A 15,275-nucleotide genomic window follows, 5' to 3' on the forward strand; every position below is an offset into this window, starting at 1 on the left:
CCTATAGGAAAAAACTGAAGATGAATTTTAATGACTCTTTAAGTTCAGCACAGGCCTTACATTGAATTACCTGCTAAGATACAAATTATCTAAATAGGAAAGCTATTTTTCTGAGTTAAAATATCATGTTGGCAGATTCATTGTAATGCTATGCCATCAAGGAGTGATTTTAAAATTTAATTTAAATTATTTTGAAGTGTGACCCTGATAAGCGAAATCCTTAAAAATTCACTTACAAGTGAACATAATAAAAGAGTTACCTTCTGTTAGACTTCTGTAGTGTCTGGCAGTTGTATAAAATTAATTTCATTCTGGGTCAAAGAGGTCCTTGATGCTAAAATGGGGATATTTTTATGTTATTTGGTAACCCATGATTTAGATTGATGAGTTAGAGGTTTTTAATGCCCCTAAAATAATCTCTGTCCCTTTTTCTTAAGCTAGTGCCAACCAACAATTATCATTTATGAGACGATCATAAAAAATGAACAGAGGAAAGCCTTCTGACAGCTTCTCTCCCTACATTTGAGTGGGAGTTTTCCAGAAGAATGAGAAATACCAGCTCTTATTGTCTTTTCAGTATGTCAAACAGACTCAGTTAATCCCATGCTTGACCAGCTATGGGGCTGAGGAACTGCAAAGTCAAGTGTCACACAATTCGTGTGAAAACATGAGGGTTATGGGATCCACAGACCATGACTTAGTTAACTTGGATTTTATTTTTTTAATGAGAATAACAACAGGCTTTGCAAGCTGATTTAGAGTCTCCACGTCTAACTGCATAAGAATTTAATACCCATGAAGTGTGAGTTAGAAAAATGAAATTTTTCAGTACAGTAAATAAAGTGAGGAGCCTGGAAACCAAATTGAAGTCTGTAGCCTGGAAAATCAACAGAGACTAAAAATAGTAAGATTAGAGGTGACATTCAACCATGGACCAGCCAAAGGTGGTTTTTAAGTACCACCAAAGGAGAAACCAGACCATCATATGATAGGTTTAAAAAAATAGATGTGTCTAGAGAATATTCTGTTTATTATGTAGGTGTGGAAGGGCACGTTTTCCCTTAAAACGTAGATCTGGTTTTCTAAAGTTTTGAGTTTTCCTGTACTTTCTCTCACTAGAATTAAGAGGACACTTCCCCTGGATTCTGAGGGAAATACTTATCTGCATGAAATTGAGAATTCAATTTGACAAGGTTTTACAATGCAGTTGCTGCTTCTATTAAGCAAATCAGGCAAACAGCTCCAGCAAACTCTTAGCAAATAGCCAGAGAGTCCCCTTTAGAACTGGCGCACAAAATGATTACAGGGTCTGAGAAAGAGCACAGAGGAGCGAGTTTTGAAAGAATCCCTGTGCTCATTACTTCTTGGCCTTTTGGCTGAGATCAAGTGAAGAATCCCTGTGCTCTGAGAGCCATCTTTAAATGGCATCAGCTTAACACCAGAGTTCTTGGTAGGTGTTTGCTCACAGGCCTAAAACTTTGTTTGTGTGGAGTTTTTGAAAACAGTCTTAGTTGGGAAAGTCTTAAATATTGCAGAAACTCCAAATGATTGGCCTGAGCTGAACATGATTATCCTGAGCTCCCGACTTACCAGGGGCCTGCCAAGTCCTCAGGAGTATCACTGTTCCTTTGGAATGCTGTCTTGTTCCAGAGCTCTCAGTAAATGCCCTGTCTGAGCGGAAGTAGACTGAATGAGTAGAATTGATAGTCATATCTGGCTTCTGTGCTTAAAGGAGGTGGAATGCTAAGTGTCCCCCTCCCCCCTCCCTCATAGAAAGAGAAGGAAAGTGGAAGTGGATGGTTAACCCACGACCGTTGGTGAAAAAAAGACTTGGGTAGCTTAAAAACTGGTATTTGCCCACCTGCCAATGCAAGGGACACAGGTTAGATCCCTGGTCAGGGAAGATCACACAGGCTGTGGTGGGGCAACCAAGCCTGTGTGCCACAGCTGCTGAAGCCTGCATGCTCCAGAGCCCGTGCTCCACAAGAGAGTGGCCCCCGCTCTGCAGCTGGAGAAAGCCCAAGAGCAGCAACAGAGACCCAGCACAGCCACAAATCAATACTTTTTAAAAAACAGTATTCAATGCTGCGATGAACATTGGGGTACACGTGTCTCTTTCCCTTCTGGTTTCCTCAGTGTGTATGCCCAGCAGTGGGATTGCTGGATCATAAGGCAGTTCTATTTCCAGTTTTTTAAGGAATGTCCACACTGTTCTCCATAGTGGCTGTACTAGTTTGCATTCCCACCAACAGTGTAAGAGGGTTCCCTTTTCTCCACACCCTGTCCAGCAGCAGATGAATGGATAAGAAAGCTGTGGTACATATACACAATGGAGTATTACTCAGCCATTAAAAAGAATACATTTGAATCAGTTCTAATGAGGTGGATGAAACTGGAGCCTATTATACAGAGTGAAGTAAGCCAGAAGGAAAAACATCAATACAGTATACTAACGCATATATATGGAATTTAGAAAGATGGTAACAATAACCCGGTGTACGAGACAGCAAAAGAGACACTGACGTATAGAACAGTCTTATGGACTCTGTGGGAGAGGGAGAGGGTGGGAAGATTTGGGAGAATGGCATTGAAGCATGTAAAATATCATGTAAGAAACGAGTTGCCAGTCCAGGTTCGATGCACGATACTGGATACTTGGGGCTACTGCACTGGGATGACCCAGAGGGATGATATGGGGAGGGAGGAGGGAGGAGGGTTCAGGATGGGGAACACATGTATACCTGTGGCGGATTCATTTTGATATTTGGCGAAACTAATACAATTATGTAAAGTTTAAAAATAAAATAAAATTTAAAAAAAAGAAAAAAAAACAAAACAACAACAAAAAAAAAACAGTATTCACAAAACACAGATGAAATCTTGGATCTCATTGTGTGATATAGGGACTGGAATGTGAGAAAAGGAGATTATGGATGTTAGTATAATCAGGACATTGCTGATTATAAAAAGAAATAAGAGAAGTCCAGTTTCTCACATTTCATTTGCACAAAAAACTCTCTCAGACTTTCCTTGAGAGGAATTCGACTCGGCAGACACTGAACACCAGCCGTGCCAATTGCTGAGCTCCAGTGTTCAAAGATGAATGTGACCCAGGCTCCTGCCCCAGACAGCACTTGATCTAGTGGCGAACAGATATTGTGAATGCCAATTTTATGTTGTGATAATATTTGAGGCCCAATGATCAAAAATACCTTCTTTATGAAAATTATCTCATGATTCCTCCCCTGTGAGGCCAAGCCTGTGTTACAAAGGTATGGGCAAAACCAACTTCCATATGGACTGTGGATCTAAATGGGAACCAGTGAAGATTCTAGAGGGAATCACTGGTACTATCTTCATGACCTCAGGGTAGGCAAGGATTTCTTAAATGAGACACAAAACATGCTTACCAAGATGGAAGAAAATGATCACTGATCACATTGGACTGCATTAATGTTTCCACTCGTTACCTGATACCATTAGGAAAATGAAGTCTATGGAATGGAAGAAGACTGCAGTACAAATACTCAACAAAGGACTCGTGTGTGTAGAATATATAAAGAACTTCTATAAATCAGTAAGGAACTGGTTTATAGATTACCAATAGAAATGTGGGAAATAGAGTTGAGTAAGCACTTCATAAAAGAAGATGTTGGTTGTCTTGATTGGAGATAATACCTGGAAGGGAGTACAAGGGGCTCCTGGGGTTCTGGTCAGACTGTTGGTTATGTGGGTGTTTACTCCATGAAGATCCTTCAAATTATGATTGGGGCACATTTCTGTAGGTATGTTATAATTTCACTGAAAAAGTTTACAGAAAGAAAAGGCCTTGCTGTCGAGGATGAGGAATGCAGGCAGCATATTTTCAGACATCCTCTCTATTGCCTCTACTGTGGAAGCAGAGGAAATGCTTTGGCTGGTAGGGCAGATCTAGTTTGTACACGAGTCATATGCAAGGAGTGCCAGTGTCTTGGGTTAGCAGAAGGCCTTTGGCTACTGATATCCTGAGAAGGGAGGACAAAAAAGCATTTATGGAGGAAGCACTAGAAACGAGCTTGATTACTTTACAATTCTGTGTATAGCTAACTCAGCCTGGAAGCCTGTTAAAGCCACTGTTGATCGATCACTTACCATGTGCTGTGGCATTGAGAAGGGACTTTCTGTGCATTATAGTGTTTGATTGTCACCGCAGCTCCAGGAGATAGACACTATTATTTGTCCAGATTTACAGATGAAGAAACTGAGGCTTGGAGAGATTAAGTAACTTGCTCAAGCTCCAGCTAAAAGGAGCAGCAAGCTGCAACTGGAACCCGTGTATTTGTGATTGAAAACCCTTGACTGTGTCTGTTATTTTGCATTTTGGGGGACAGAACCAATTTTATTTGAGTGTAGTGACAAGAAAAAATATCCTGTACACATGCGCACGTGGTGCGTGCGTGCACACACACACATCAAATTTTAATCATCATAGGCACTGTGAAACTGATTTTCAAGCCTAAGGGTTGTTGCACTCTAGGTCACTATGAGCTGGAGTTTTCCTTTTCTGTTGTAACATTGTTGGAAATACCTAGATGGAGGTGACAGGAGACTAAGACATCTTCCAGGAAACAATGCAGACTATGATAGGAATACCCTTATATGGGTGACCCGTGAGTCCTCAGTTCTTTAAGGACATTTTAATAACCCGAATAATTGCCTTTGTTAGACTTTGTTTTCTACTCATTAATGACTCTCCAGGCTAGATTTTACACTTCTTACCACTAATTGAAATACAGAGATACATAAAATGGATGCTGCCAGCTGATTGTCCCAACGCTGTCTGCATATCAACATTCTCCTGCCTGCTTGGGTTTGAAGAGAAGGGGAGGAAAAGGGAACAGTAGGACAAGGAACCTGTGGCAGCTGAATTTGTTTCAAAGGCCAAATTATGGTACAGAAACTAGAATTTTGACACATAAGAATTATTGATATTTGTGCACGGTTAGTGTTTTGGTCGGAGAAGGTGATGGCACCCCACTCCAGTACTCTTGCCTGGAAAATCCCATGGACGGTGGAGCCGGGTAGGCTGCAGTCCATGGGGTCGTTAAGAGTCGGACACGACTGAGCGACTTCCCTTTCACTTTTCACTTTCACGCATTGGAGAAGGAAATGGCAACCCACTCCAGTGTTCTTGCCTGGAGAATTGCAGGGACAGGGGAGCCTGGTGGGCTTCCGTCTATGGGGTCGCACAGAGTCGGACACGACTGAATCGACTTAGCAGCAGCAGCAGCAGCAGCAGCAGCAGCAGCAGTGTTTTGGTATTGCCCTACTTAACATATATGTGTTCTCTTTTCCCCTTCTCGTGATACACAGAGTGCCCTGGGTACATAACTCAGGTTGATATGTACTATTTTGAGTTCTTTTGTGTCATGGCTCTTTTTTGGTCCCCAGGGTATTCATGTTTGCAGCCTGTGGAGTGTTTATAACATCAGGATAATATTACATCTCCATATGAAATTTGGTTTATTTAATTTCAAATATGTCTCCCCAGCAATCCAGTGAGTGTGGAAGCAGTGTGGTGGAAAGGCACACGATCTGATTTGAATAGAAATATATGTAGGTATAGTTTTAGAGATTTCTGTTTATTAAAAAAAGAAATTCCCTTCCTTTATCGTTGGGGCTAGTTATCCCACTTTTATTGCTGTGATAATACACAAGGAAGAAACAAGTTGGAATAATTGAAAATGCCCACATTGAGCTCAATTTATTTTATTTGAATATATCTAGTTATCTGGACTTATTTGATGTATAGATGTTTACAGAAAACTAGACAGAAGCTCTAGGTTGCATTTTTTGAAATGTAGAACTTCTAGTTTAGAAGTAGATTTCTGCTGTAGGGAATATGTTATTATTTATTAATTTGATTAGCTCTGTACGTTGTATCTTGAAGCTATTCAAAATACTGTAGGAGCATCTGTTGTATCATTTGGAGGCTGCTAAGTTGTTTCAGAAATAAATGCCAAATGCCCTGACAACTGCAATTTGACATAGCTCTGTGTAGGCAGTGCCATGGTGCTGTGTGGGAATTCTTTGTCTTGGCTTCTTGTTGGTAAACTGATATTCTTAAATACATCCAAGGTGTTATTTTGTGGGCAGGGTAGTTTTTATTGAGTCTTTAGCTTTCCTATTTCCTTATTTAAAGAAATAGTGACAGCTGTCATTTTCTACCTTCAAACAATAACATCAGTGATTTTATAGATAGAAAATCCTTTTCCAGGTGGGCTTGCGTCCATGCTGGCAACCATTTTGTATACATGGCCTCATTTTAAATGGCCAGGACTTTGAATGTGTAAATGGACAGGTTTTCAGGCGATTTGGGTAGGGGCAATTTCCATTCTTGCTTCTCCATTTCCTGTCTAAACAACATCTACCAGGGCCACAGCATGTATAGGCAACATTGAATAAAACTTCTAATGAGAAATTTCTTCCAGGTGACCTCCCCGAGAGGCTGGACTGTGAAGAAATCTTAAGAAACTGACCCTGATGAAATTGCCTCTGTTGAGAATATTACTCAGTGCAGAAACAGGGAATAGAATTCAGTTATTTTTGGTTCTTGAAAAAATGAATTCTGTTTGGTGTGTGTGTGTGTGTGTGTGTGTGTGTAGGTGGCAGAAAACATTAACCCCCGTAGAAGGTCAAGTCTCAGTTGGAAGTGGGAGAACCCTGGAGAAGAGAATGTTAACTATTTTTTATTTGAATCTCCAGCAACTTGGAATCGTTTCTGCTGTCTGCATATCTTTTATAGATTTATCTTTTCCAGGGTTGTCTGTCTTTACATTTAATTTTCTGGAGGCTGGCACTGTGATTATCAAATGACCTCTAACTCAGCATCACCTGTGGATGGATACTAATGAATCCTTTTTTAACCTTCCTAGCACTTTTGGAGAAATCAATCAGTAGAAGACGGGACACTGAAGCAATACAGAAAGCCAAAATCCTTTATTCATCTTGCATGAATGAGAGTGAGTAATAAAGAAAATAAAATAACTTATCACCCTTATTTTCCAGAGCTCTATTAATGTTTAAAGATATTGTTTAAGGAGAAAGAGAACTACTAAGAATTCTACTAAGAATGTTGCTTAAAGAAAGGAGCTCTTTTCCAAGGCTGGGTTTTAACTACCCCTGTCTTAATGGTCTGTTGCTAGCTTGATGGATCAACTAGGAAAATTTTATTCCTATGGATGGCTTAGACTCTTTGGGTATCAGTTAGTCTGTGAGACATGGGTATGGTCAGAAGGGCAAACTGTACTGCATGTGGTAGAGAAAGCTGAATCTGGAGGCTAGATCTGGTTTGAGAAGGAGCCTATGAGGGAGGGCACTTGGGAGTGTTACTGTGTTCTTTGGAACCTCCTGGAGCCTAGAGAAATCCAGATTTCCGGGCAGGCCAGGCTCCTTCTGCTTCTCCATCAGCTTGACAGGCATGTTTGTTGGGGACCTTAGGCCTGTCTCAGCATCTTGGGTCTGATTGGAATGAAAAGAGACACTGGACATTCTACCTGGTCCTCTTTCTCAAGGCTATTGCAGAAAGAGGTGAGTGCCTCTGGGAAATGTATTAACTTGTTTAGGTTTTGGGATGTTGTTTGGTGACCTGGAAGAGGGCAGTAAAAGATAATGAAAGTGTGTGAAGCAATAATTCATTTTTACTGGGGACTGATTAGTCTTATTGAGCAGTTTCCTTTAGTTAGGGTTGTCCCTCAGTCTTGCAGAGTGTTCTCAGCTTAATTGCTTATTGGCTCTGGTCGATATAGTAAGCACACCTTCCACTGTTGGGAATATCAGGCAGGTTCCCCGTTAGCTCTCCTGGCAAGAACATCAGGCTTAGACAGTCACATTGAAGTGGGAGTCATAGGTAGTTCTATCTCTGTGGTTATGGGCAACACACTGTACCTCTCCCTAAAAAATTAGGTTGGGGCCCTACTGGAATTTTCTCTTGAGAAGATATATGTGCTTCCTAGTTTGGTGATCCAGTTTGCAAATCTAAGTCTCCCTTCCTACTTACTCCCTTTTAGAAGCCATCGAAAAAGCGGATGCCAAGCCACTACTACATATCCTGCGGCACTCACCTTTCCGCTGGCCTGTGCTCGAATCCAATATTGGTCCTGAAGGGGTCTGGTCAGAGAGAAAGTTCAGCCTTCTGCAGACCCTTGCAACGTTTCGTGGCCAATACAGCAATTCTGTGTTCATCCGTTTATATGTGTCCTCTGATGACAAGATGTCCAACGAACACATCTTGAAGGTACAGTGAGGACTCATTCATCATGCTTGTTCAATCCAAGGTTAGCCTTTTGGGTTGCCTTCCCAGGGAAAAAGACTCATACCACCTTAGTGAAATGACAAAGTTGAAAATTCTGCTAAATCTTAAGATCTAGACTATTCTTTGCCAGATTTGCAGATTGTAAATCATGAACAAACTGGTTATGTCAGCCTTTCAAGAAGCCAGTGAGTGGGTTTCAAGTGATCTGTGATCTGGCCATTAAATATCTACCCTGAGCATGTGTGGGACCCCTTAATTCTAGTGGGGAGAGATGGGCTGAGACTTTCTGAACTCTGCTCTTCCCCTCCCCTCATTCCTCTGACAAAGGAATGAATACATGCTCTGGTTCCTTGTTTTCCTTTCACTAAGATCTTGTGTACATGCCCCAAATTTCATTGGCAAGTTCAGTCTTGAATCTTTTGTCTTTCCTTTCAGAGGATAAGGCAAAACTTGTTCTAAGTGCTTGGTTGCATTTTCTGTTGGGAGAGTAAGCATCTCTTCCATAAAGGAATGGGCCACAAGGACATACCCTGAGGTGTGGAGTATGGCACTGGAAAGTCATGCTGCAAAGTCAGGAAGTCGTCAGAAAACTGCCAACAGCAGAAGATTCATCAGTCAGAGAACTTAGCAAGAATGCAAACAGTACTTCTTAAATTGTTTTGTCTTTTGATTCCGTTTTTTGTTTTTTTGCTTCTACAATTCCTTTAGTAATGAAAATTTTGTTGAACCATCAATTTTCTCCCCCATTCTGTTCTTTGTTAAATCAGAAAATATTAATGATATAGCGATACTCTTTATTGGAGTAGAGTTGTTTTACATTGCTGGGTCAGTTTCTGCTGTACAGCAAAGTGAGTCAGTTGTATGTGTGCGTATATCCCGTTTTCTAGATTTCCTTCCCATTTAGATCAGCACAGAGCACTGAGTAGAGTTCTCTGTGCTATGCAGTAGGTTCTCATTTGTTCGTGCTTGCTCAGTTGTGTCCGACTCTTTGTAGCCCCGTGGACTGTAATCCAGGTTCCTCTGTCCGTGGGAATTCTCAAACAAGAACACTGGAGTAGGTTGCCATTTCCTTCTCCAAGGTTCTCATCGGTTACCTATTTTTTTACATAATAGTGGATGTATGTCAATCCCAATCTCCCAGTTCACCCCACCCTCCCTCCTTTCCCTATTATGTTTGTTCTCTACATCTGTGCCTCTATTTCTGCTTTACAAATAAGATACCATTTTTCTAGATTTCATGTATGTGCTTTAATATATGACATTTGTTTTTCTGACTTCACCCGGTATAACAGTCTCTAGGTCCAGTCACGTCTCTGCAAATGGCACAATTTCTTTCCTTTTTATGGCTGAGTAATATTCCATTGATATATGTACCATAGCTTCTTGATCCATTCCTCTGTTGATGGACATTTAGGTTGCTTCCATGTCCTGGCTGTTGTAAATAGTGCTGAAATGAACACTGGGGTGCATGTGTCTTTTTGAATTATGTTTTTTTTCTGGGTATATGACCAGGAGTAGGATTGCTGGGTCATATGATAGTTCAATTTGGTACATTGATATCTAAATCATATAAATATAAAAATTTTAGGATATATTATTCTCTCCTGATATAAGTTAACTTTAAAAAATCTATATACTGGAGTTTATTTTTTTAGTAATACCAAGGGACTGGCAAACTTTTTTTCTGTAAAGGATCAGATAGGAAATATTTTAGGCTGTGTGGGCTATAATGATCTCTGTTTCAACTGTTCACCTCTGCTGTTATATGTGGTAAAGCAGCTATAGACAGGATGTACATAAATGAAGATGGCTGTATGGTGGGCTGGCCTGCAGACTGTAGTTTGTCCATCTTTAATTTAGACAATGGCTGCCTCAATAAAAAATCTTTAGTCATTGAAAGAATTCCCATCTCTTCAACAGGCAATTTTAAGCTACAGAGACAGCTGGATTTTTGTGTTGGGTGATGGAACAACAGCAAGGTGCTGAGAATATTCTAATGCTCTCAGCATAAGACATGCTCTTCAGTGCTCTATGATGATGCTGATGGCCCAATTGACCGCTGTCCCATGTTGACAGATTACTCACTTAAAACAAACCAACCAACAAACCATGTTTTAAGACTGTCATTCTTGGTAACTTCCCTGGCAGTCCAGTGGTTAAGACTCCCTGCTCCCAGTGTATGGAGTTTACCTGTTTACCTGGCTAGGAAACTAGGATCTCACATTCCATGTGGCCTAAAAAAACCAGACTTTTGTTTTAATTTCAGAATTATTGTGATATCCTGTATTGTGCAAATACATTAAGTGGTGTTTTTTAAAATATGTATTTTATTTTTTTAATTAGAGGATAATTACTTTATAATATCATGATGGTTTTTGCCATATATCAACATGAATCAATATTAGGTATACATATGTCCCCTCCCTCTTGAACCTCCCTCCCACTTCCCACCCATCCCACCCCTCTAGGCTGTCACAGAGCCCTGGCTTTGGGTTCCCTGTGTTATACACTGAACTTCCACTGGCTGTCTGTTTTACATATGGTGATATATATGTTTCAATGCTATTCTCTCATATCATCCTGCCCTCTCCTTCCCCCACTATGTCCAAAATGTCTGTGTCTCCGAAGCAGCAAGGGAAAAGCAACAAATAACACACAACAGGATTCCCCATAAGGCTAACAGCTGATCTTTCAAGAGAAATCTGCAGGCCAGAAGGAAATGGCAGGATATACTTATAGTGATGAGAGGGAAAAACCTACATACAACCAAGATTACTCTATCCAGCAAGGATATCATTCAGATTTGAAGGACAAATCAAAAGCTTCATAGACAAACAAAAGCTAAGAGAATTCAGCACTTCCAAAAAGCAAACCCCAAATAATAAAGTAAACAGGATCATACTTATCAATAATTACCCTAAGTGGTGTTTTGAAGTAAGTTAATTTTCAGTTTTGCTGATTATCCTCTAAAAAAGTTAACAGTTGGTCTTTGATTCAGGTTCCAAATAAGAATCACATGCACATTTAGTTGATATATCTATTTTAATCTACAGCATACTAAATTTGACTGATTTCAGGGTAACCTCATACCTAATGAGAGAAAATTCTTGTTTATAGGAGAATCACAGCTTTAAAAGGCAGGAGAAATAATAGGACTTCAAGATTCATTTCAGTTCAGTTGCTCAGTCATGTCTGACTCTTCGCGATCCCATGAACTGCAGCACGCCAGGCCTCCCTGTCCACTACCAACTCCCGGAGTTTACTCAAACTCATGTCCATTGAGTCAGTGATGACATCCAACCATCTCATCCTCTGTGGTCCCTTTCTCCTCCCGCCTTCAATCTTTCCCAGCATCAGGGTCTTTTCAAATGAGTCAGTTCTCCACATCAGTTGGCCAAAGTATTGGAGTTTCAGCTTCAGCATCAGTCCTTCCAATGAATATTCAGGACTGATTTCCTTTAGGATGGACTGGTTGGATCTCCTTGCTGTCCAAGGGGACTCTCAAGAGTCGTCTCCAACACCACAGTTCAAAAGCATCAATTCTTCAGTGCTCAGCTTTCTTTACAGTCCAACTCTCACATCCATACATGACCACTGGAAAAACCATAGCCTTGACCAGATGGACCTTTGTTGGCAAAGTAATGTCTCTGCTTTTAAATATGCTGTCTAGGTTGGTCATAACTTTCCTTCCAAGGAGCAAATGTCTTTTAGTTTCATGGCTGCAGTCACCATCTGCAGTGATTTTGGAGCCTCCCAAAATAAAATCTGTCACTGTTTCCATTGCTTCCCCATCTGTTTGCCATGAAGCGATGGGACCAGATGCCATGATCTTAGTTTTCTGAATGTTGAGTTTTAAGCCAACTTTTTCACTCTCCTCTTTCACTTTCATCAAGAAGCTCTTTAGTTTTTCTTCGCTTTCTGCCATAAGGGTGGTGTTATCTGCATATCTGAGGTTATTGATATTTCTCCCAGCAATCTTGATTCCAGCTTGTGCTTCATCCAGCCCAGTGTTTCTCATGATGTACTCTGCATATAAGTTAAACAAGCAGGGTGACAATATACAGCCTTGACATACTCCTTTCCCAATTTGGAACCAGTCTGTTGTCCCATGTCCAGTTCTAACTGTTGCTTCCTGACCTGCATACAGATTTCTCAGCTTTAAAAGGCAGGAGAAATAATAGAACTTAAATATTACCTTTTAAAAAAATCCCTAATGAATAAAAGGATCAAAGCAACTGTCGTCAATGGCTGCTAAAACTATTAGATGAATGGTTGATGGGAAAATTCAGGAGAGAGCAGACTGATATCAGATGAATGCAAATATCAATGGTAGGCCATTGCTAAAAGTGGGACAACCAGATTTTTTTGTGTGCCTCCTGATACTGTACAGTGGGAAGCATAAGCTATCACCAATGATGCCAAAAGAAAAGAAAAGAAAAAAAGAACTTGGGTCTAATCAAGCCTGTAGTTTGAATACCAGCTTATGGGAAACATGAGTATAGAGGATCACAATAATCAATTTTTAACAGCTTGCCTTGCACACTTATTATTCAGTTAAACTGATCCTAGAGACACTGAACTGTCAATAATATAGCACTTTCCAAATGTAAGGAGGTACTCATGTGCTTACTACTGCTCTCCTCTGCCAAGGTAGCAGCTTCTTTCAAACTGATGTGTTTGAGCATGGCCTGGCATTTGAGTGCAGTGTGTGTTTGCTTTAGGTATATCCCTGTTCATACCGTTTTGTGTGAGGGGCTATTCACACACCTGAATTAACAGGTTAGAGCTACAGTCTTTCTAACCATGACACAGCTGCTAGAAATTCAAGCATATGTCTAGGTATTGGTAGGAACAGCTTTCTTCTGAGATCTGCATAAAGCTCGGTGAACCTGATAACAAAAACTAGTGTATCGATGGCTGCCAATGTTGTAAAATTTGTGAGTGTTGCTTTTGTTAGAAGTAGTTAAATCTCTAAAAAAAAAATCTAACTGAATATTTGGAGCCCATGAAGCACTGTTTAAGTTTTGTGGAACGTAATTTGAAAACGACTACCATAGTGGGAAAAAGAGTAGGCTTTGGTGTTTAAAGAGATTGAGACTTGGCTTTGTGATCTACTCACTGAATGTCTGTGCAGGCTGTTTCGCCTCTCAGTCTCATTTTCCCCAGGTGTAATGAAAGGTTGATTTGAATTTACTTTTCACTGTTGCTGTGAGATTTAAATGGGATGAACTTGCTGACAATTCACAGGACAGATACTGGTGCACAGTAGCATGTGGCAAAAGGTACCTTTCTCTTAAATCATGATCAGGCAGCTTGTCAGAACCATTTGGGGAATGTTTCTCTTCAATTTTTGTGCCAAACATACATCTCAGATCTCAAATTCAGATGCACAGATTCCAGATTCCAGATCAGTCACTCAGTCATGTCCGATTCTTTGCGACCCCATGAATCGCAGCACGCCAGGCCTCCCTGTCCATCACAAACTCCCGGAGTTCACTGAGACTCACATCCATCGAATCAGTGATGCCATCCAGCCATCTCATCCTCTGTTGTCCCCTTCTCCTCCTGCCCCCAATCCCTCCCAGCATCAGAGTCTTTTCCAATGAGTCAACTTTTGGGTGGCCAAAGTACTGGAGTTTCAGCTTTAGCATCATTCCTTCCAAAGAAATCCCAGGGCTGATCTCCTTCAGAATGGACTGGTTGGATCTCCTTGCCGTCCAAGGGACTCTCAAGAGTCTTCTCCAACACCACAGTTCAAAAGCATCAATTCTTCGGTGCTCAGCCTTCTTCACAGTCCAACTCTCACATCCATACATGACCATAGGAAAAACCATAGCCTTGACTAGATGACCCTTTGTTGGCAAAGTAAAGGTACCTTTCTCTTAAATCATGATCAGGCAGCTTGTCAGAACCATTTGGGGAATGTTTCTCTTCAATTTTTGTGCCAAACATACATCTCAGATCTCAAATTCAGATGCACAAGAAGCAGCCATTTTCGTTAGTCAGTCTCATCTCTGTCGCTGAACTCCCACCCCACCTTCTAGTTGGAAAGTGAGCCAGTCTAGGCCCGTCCTCACTTGGCAGCTGCTTCATTTCTCAGCCTTCCCCTAGGGCAGTGATCCCCAACCCTTTTGGCACCAGGGACCAGTTTCTTGGAGGACCGTTTTCCCATGGACCGGGAGTGGGGGATGATTCAAGTCCATTACATTTATTGTCACTTTATTTCTCTTATGATTACATTAGCTCTACCTCAGACATCAGTCATTAGATCCTGGAGGTTGGGGACCCCTGTCCTAGGGGACTGGAGACCCTCTGATCATCAGTTATCTATTTCTGAAAAGAAACGTACCATCCCAGCCCCTGTGACTCCTTCAGCTGTGCCTCTCTGCTGCTGGGGCCCTGGGCCCCCAACTCTCAAATCCTGCCATTTTCTAGGGACATTGACCGGTCCCTCTGCTCATAAGAAACTCTTGACTTCTTTGACTGCCTCAAAGGTCGTCTTTCTGCTCTGGGAGAACTCTCTCTTACCCCTAAACTCTTCTCCCTCAATGCATTTAGACTTCCTTTTCCATCACATTCTATTGCTATTTTCCTCGATGTTCTAGGCTTTTCTAATCCCACAAACCCATGGGGATAAGGGAAAAAAAAAACCTGCCTTGGGAAGGCACATCACTGTGGGCATACTCTTGGGTGGTATCTTTGGGTGAAGAAAAAAGGCACTCTTCCAGTGGGTATTCCCATGCCGAGGACATGTGGTTTGGCAAGCTGGGGCGGCTCAAAGCTACATGATGGTGCTCAAGTTCCCCTGTGGCAGGATGACACAAAATTTGCCACAGACTTAAATGGAAGAAAGGAAAAACAAAAATACACGAGACGGCAGATTAATTCCTCAGAACATATCTTGCTACATGTGTTTGGGTTCATTTTGTGTACGGAGATAGCAAGAATGAGGATTTAAGGGACAATAAAAGACTTTGGAATA

At 41.2% G+C, this 15,275-nt stretch overlaps 1 protein-coding gene across 1 annotated transcript in view; it reads left to right on the forward strand.

The window, feature by feature from the left end:
• Window positions 1-15,275, forward strand: part of PHEX (phosphate regulating endopeptidase homolog X-linked) — a 208,832-nt gene that overhangs the window by 36,096 nt on the left and 157,461 nt on the right. Inside the window, exons 4-5 of the mRNA XM_027534507.1 lie at window positions 6,915-7,001; window positions 8,049-8,275. Coding sequence (XP_027390308.1) covers window positions 6,915-7,001; window positions 8,049-8,275 — 314 coding nt within the window. The remainder of the gene's footprint in view (window positions 1-6,914; window positions 7,002-8,048; window positions 8,276-15,275) is intronic.

Source organism: Bos indicus x Bos taurus, chromosome X (assembly GCF_003369695.1).
Source record: "Bos indicus x Bos taurus breed Angus x Brahman F1 hybrid chromosome X, Bos_hybrid_MaternalHap_v2.0, whole genome shotgun sequence".
Classification (NCBI taxonomy): Eukaryota; Metazoa; Chordata; class Mammalia; order Artiodactyla; family Bovidae; genus Bos; species Bos indicus x Bos taurus.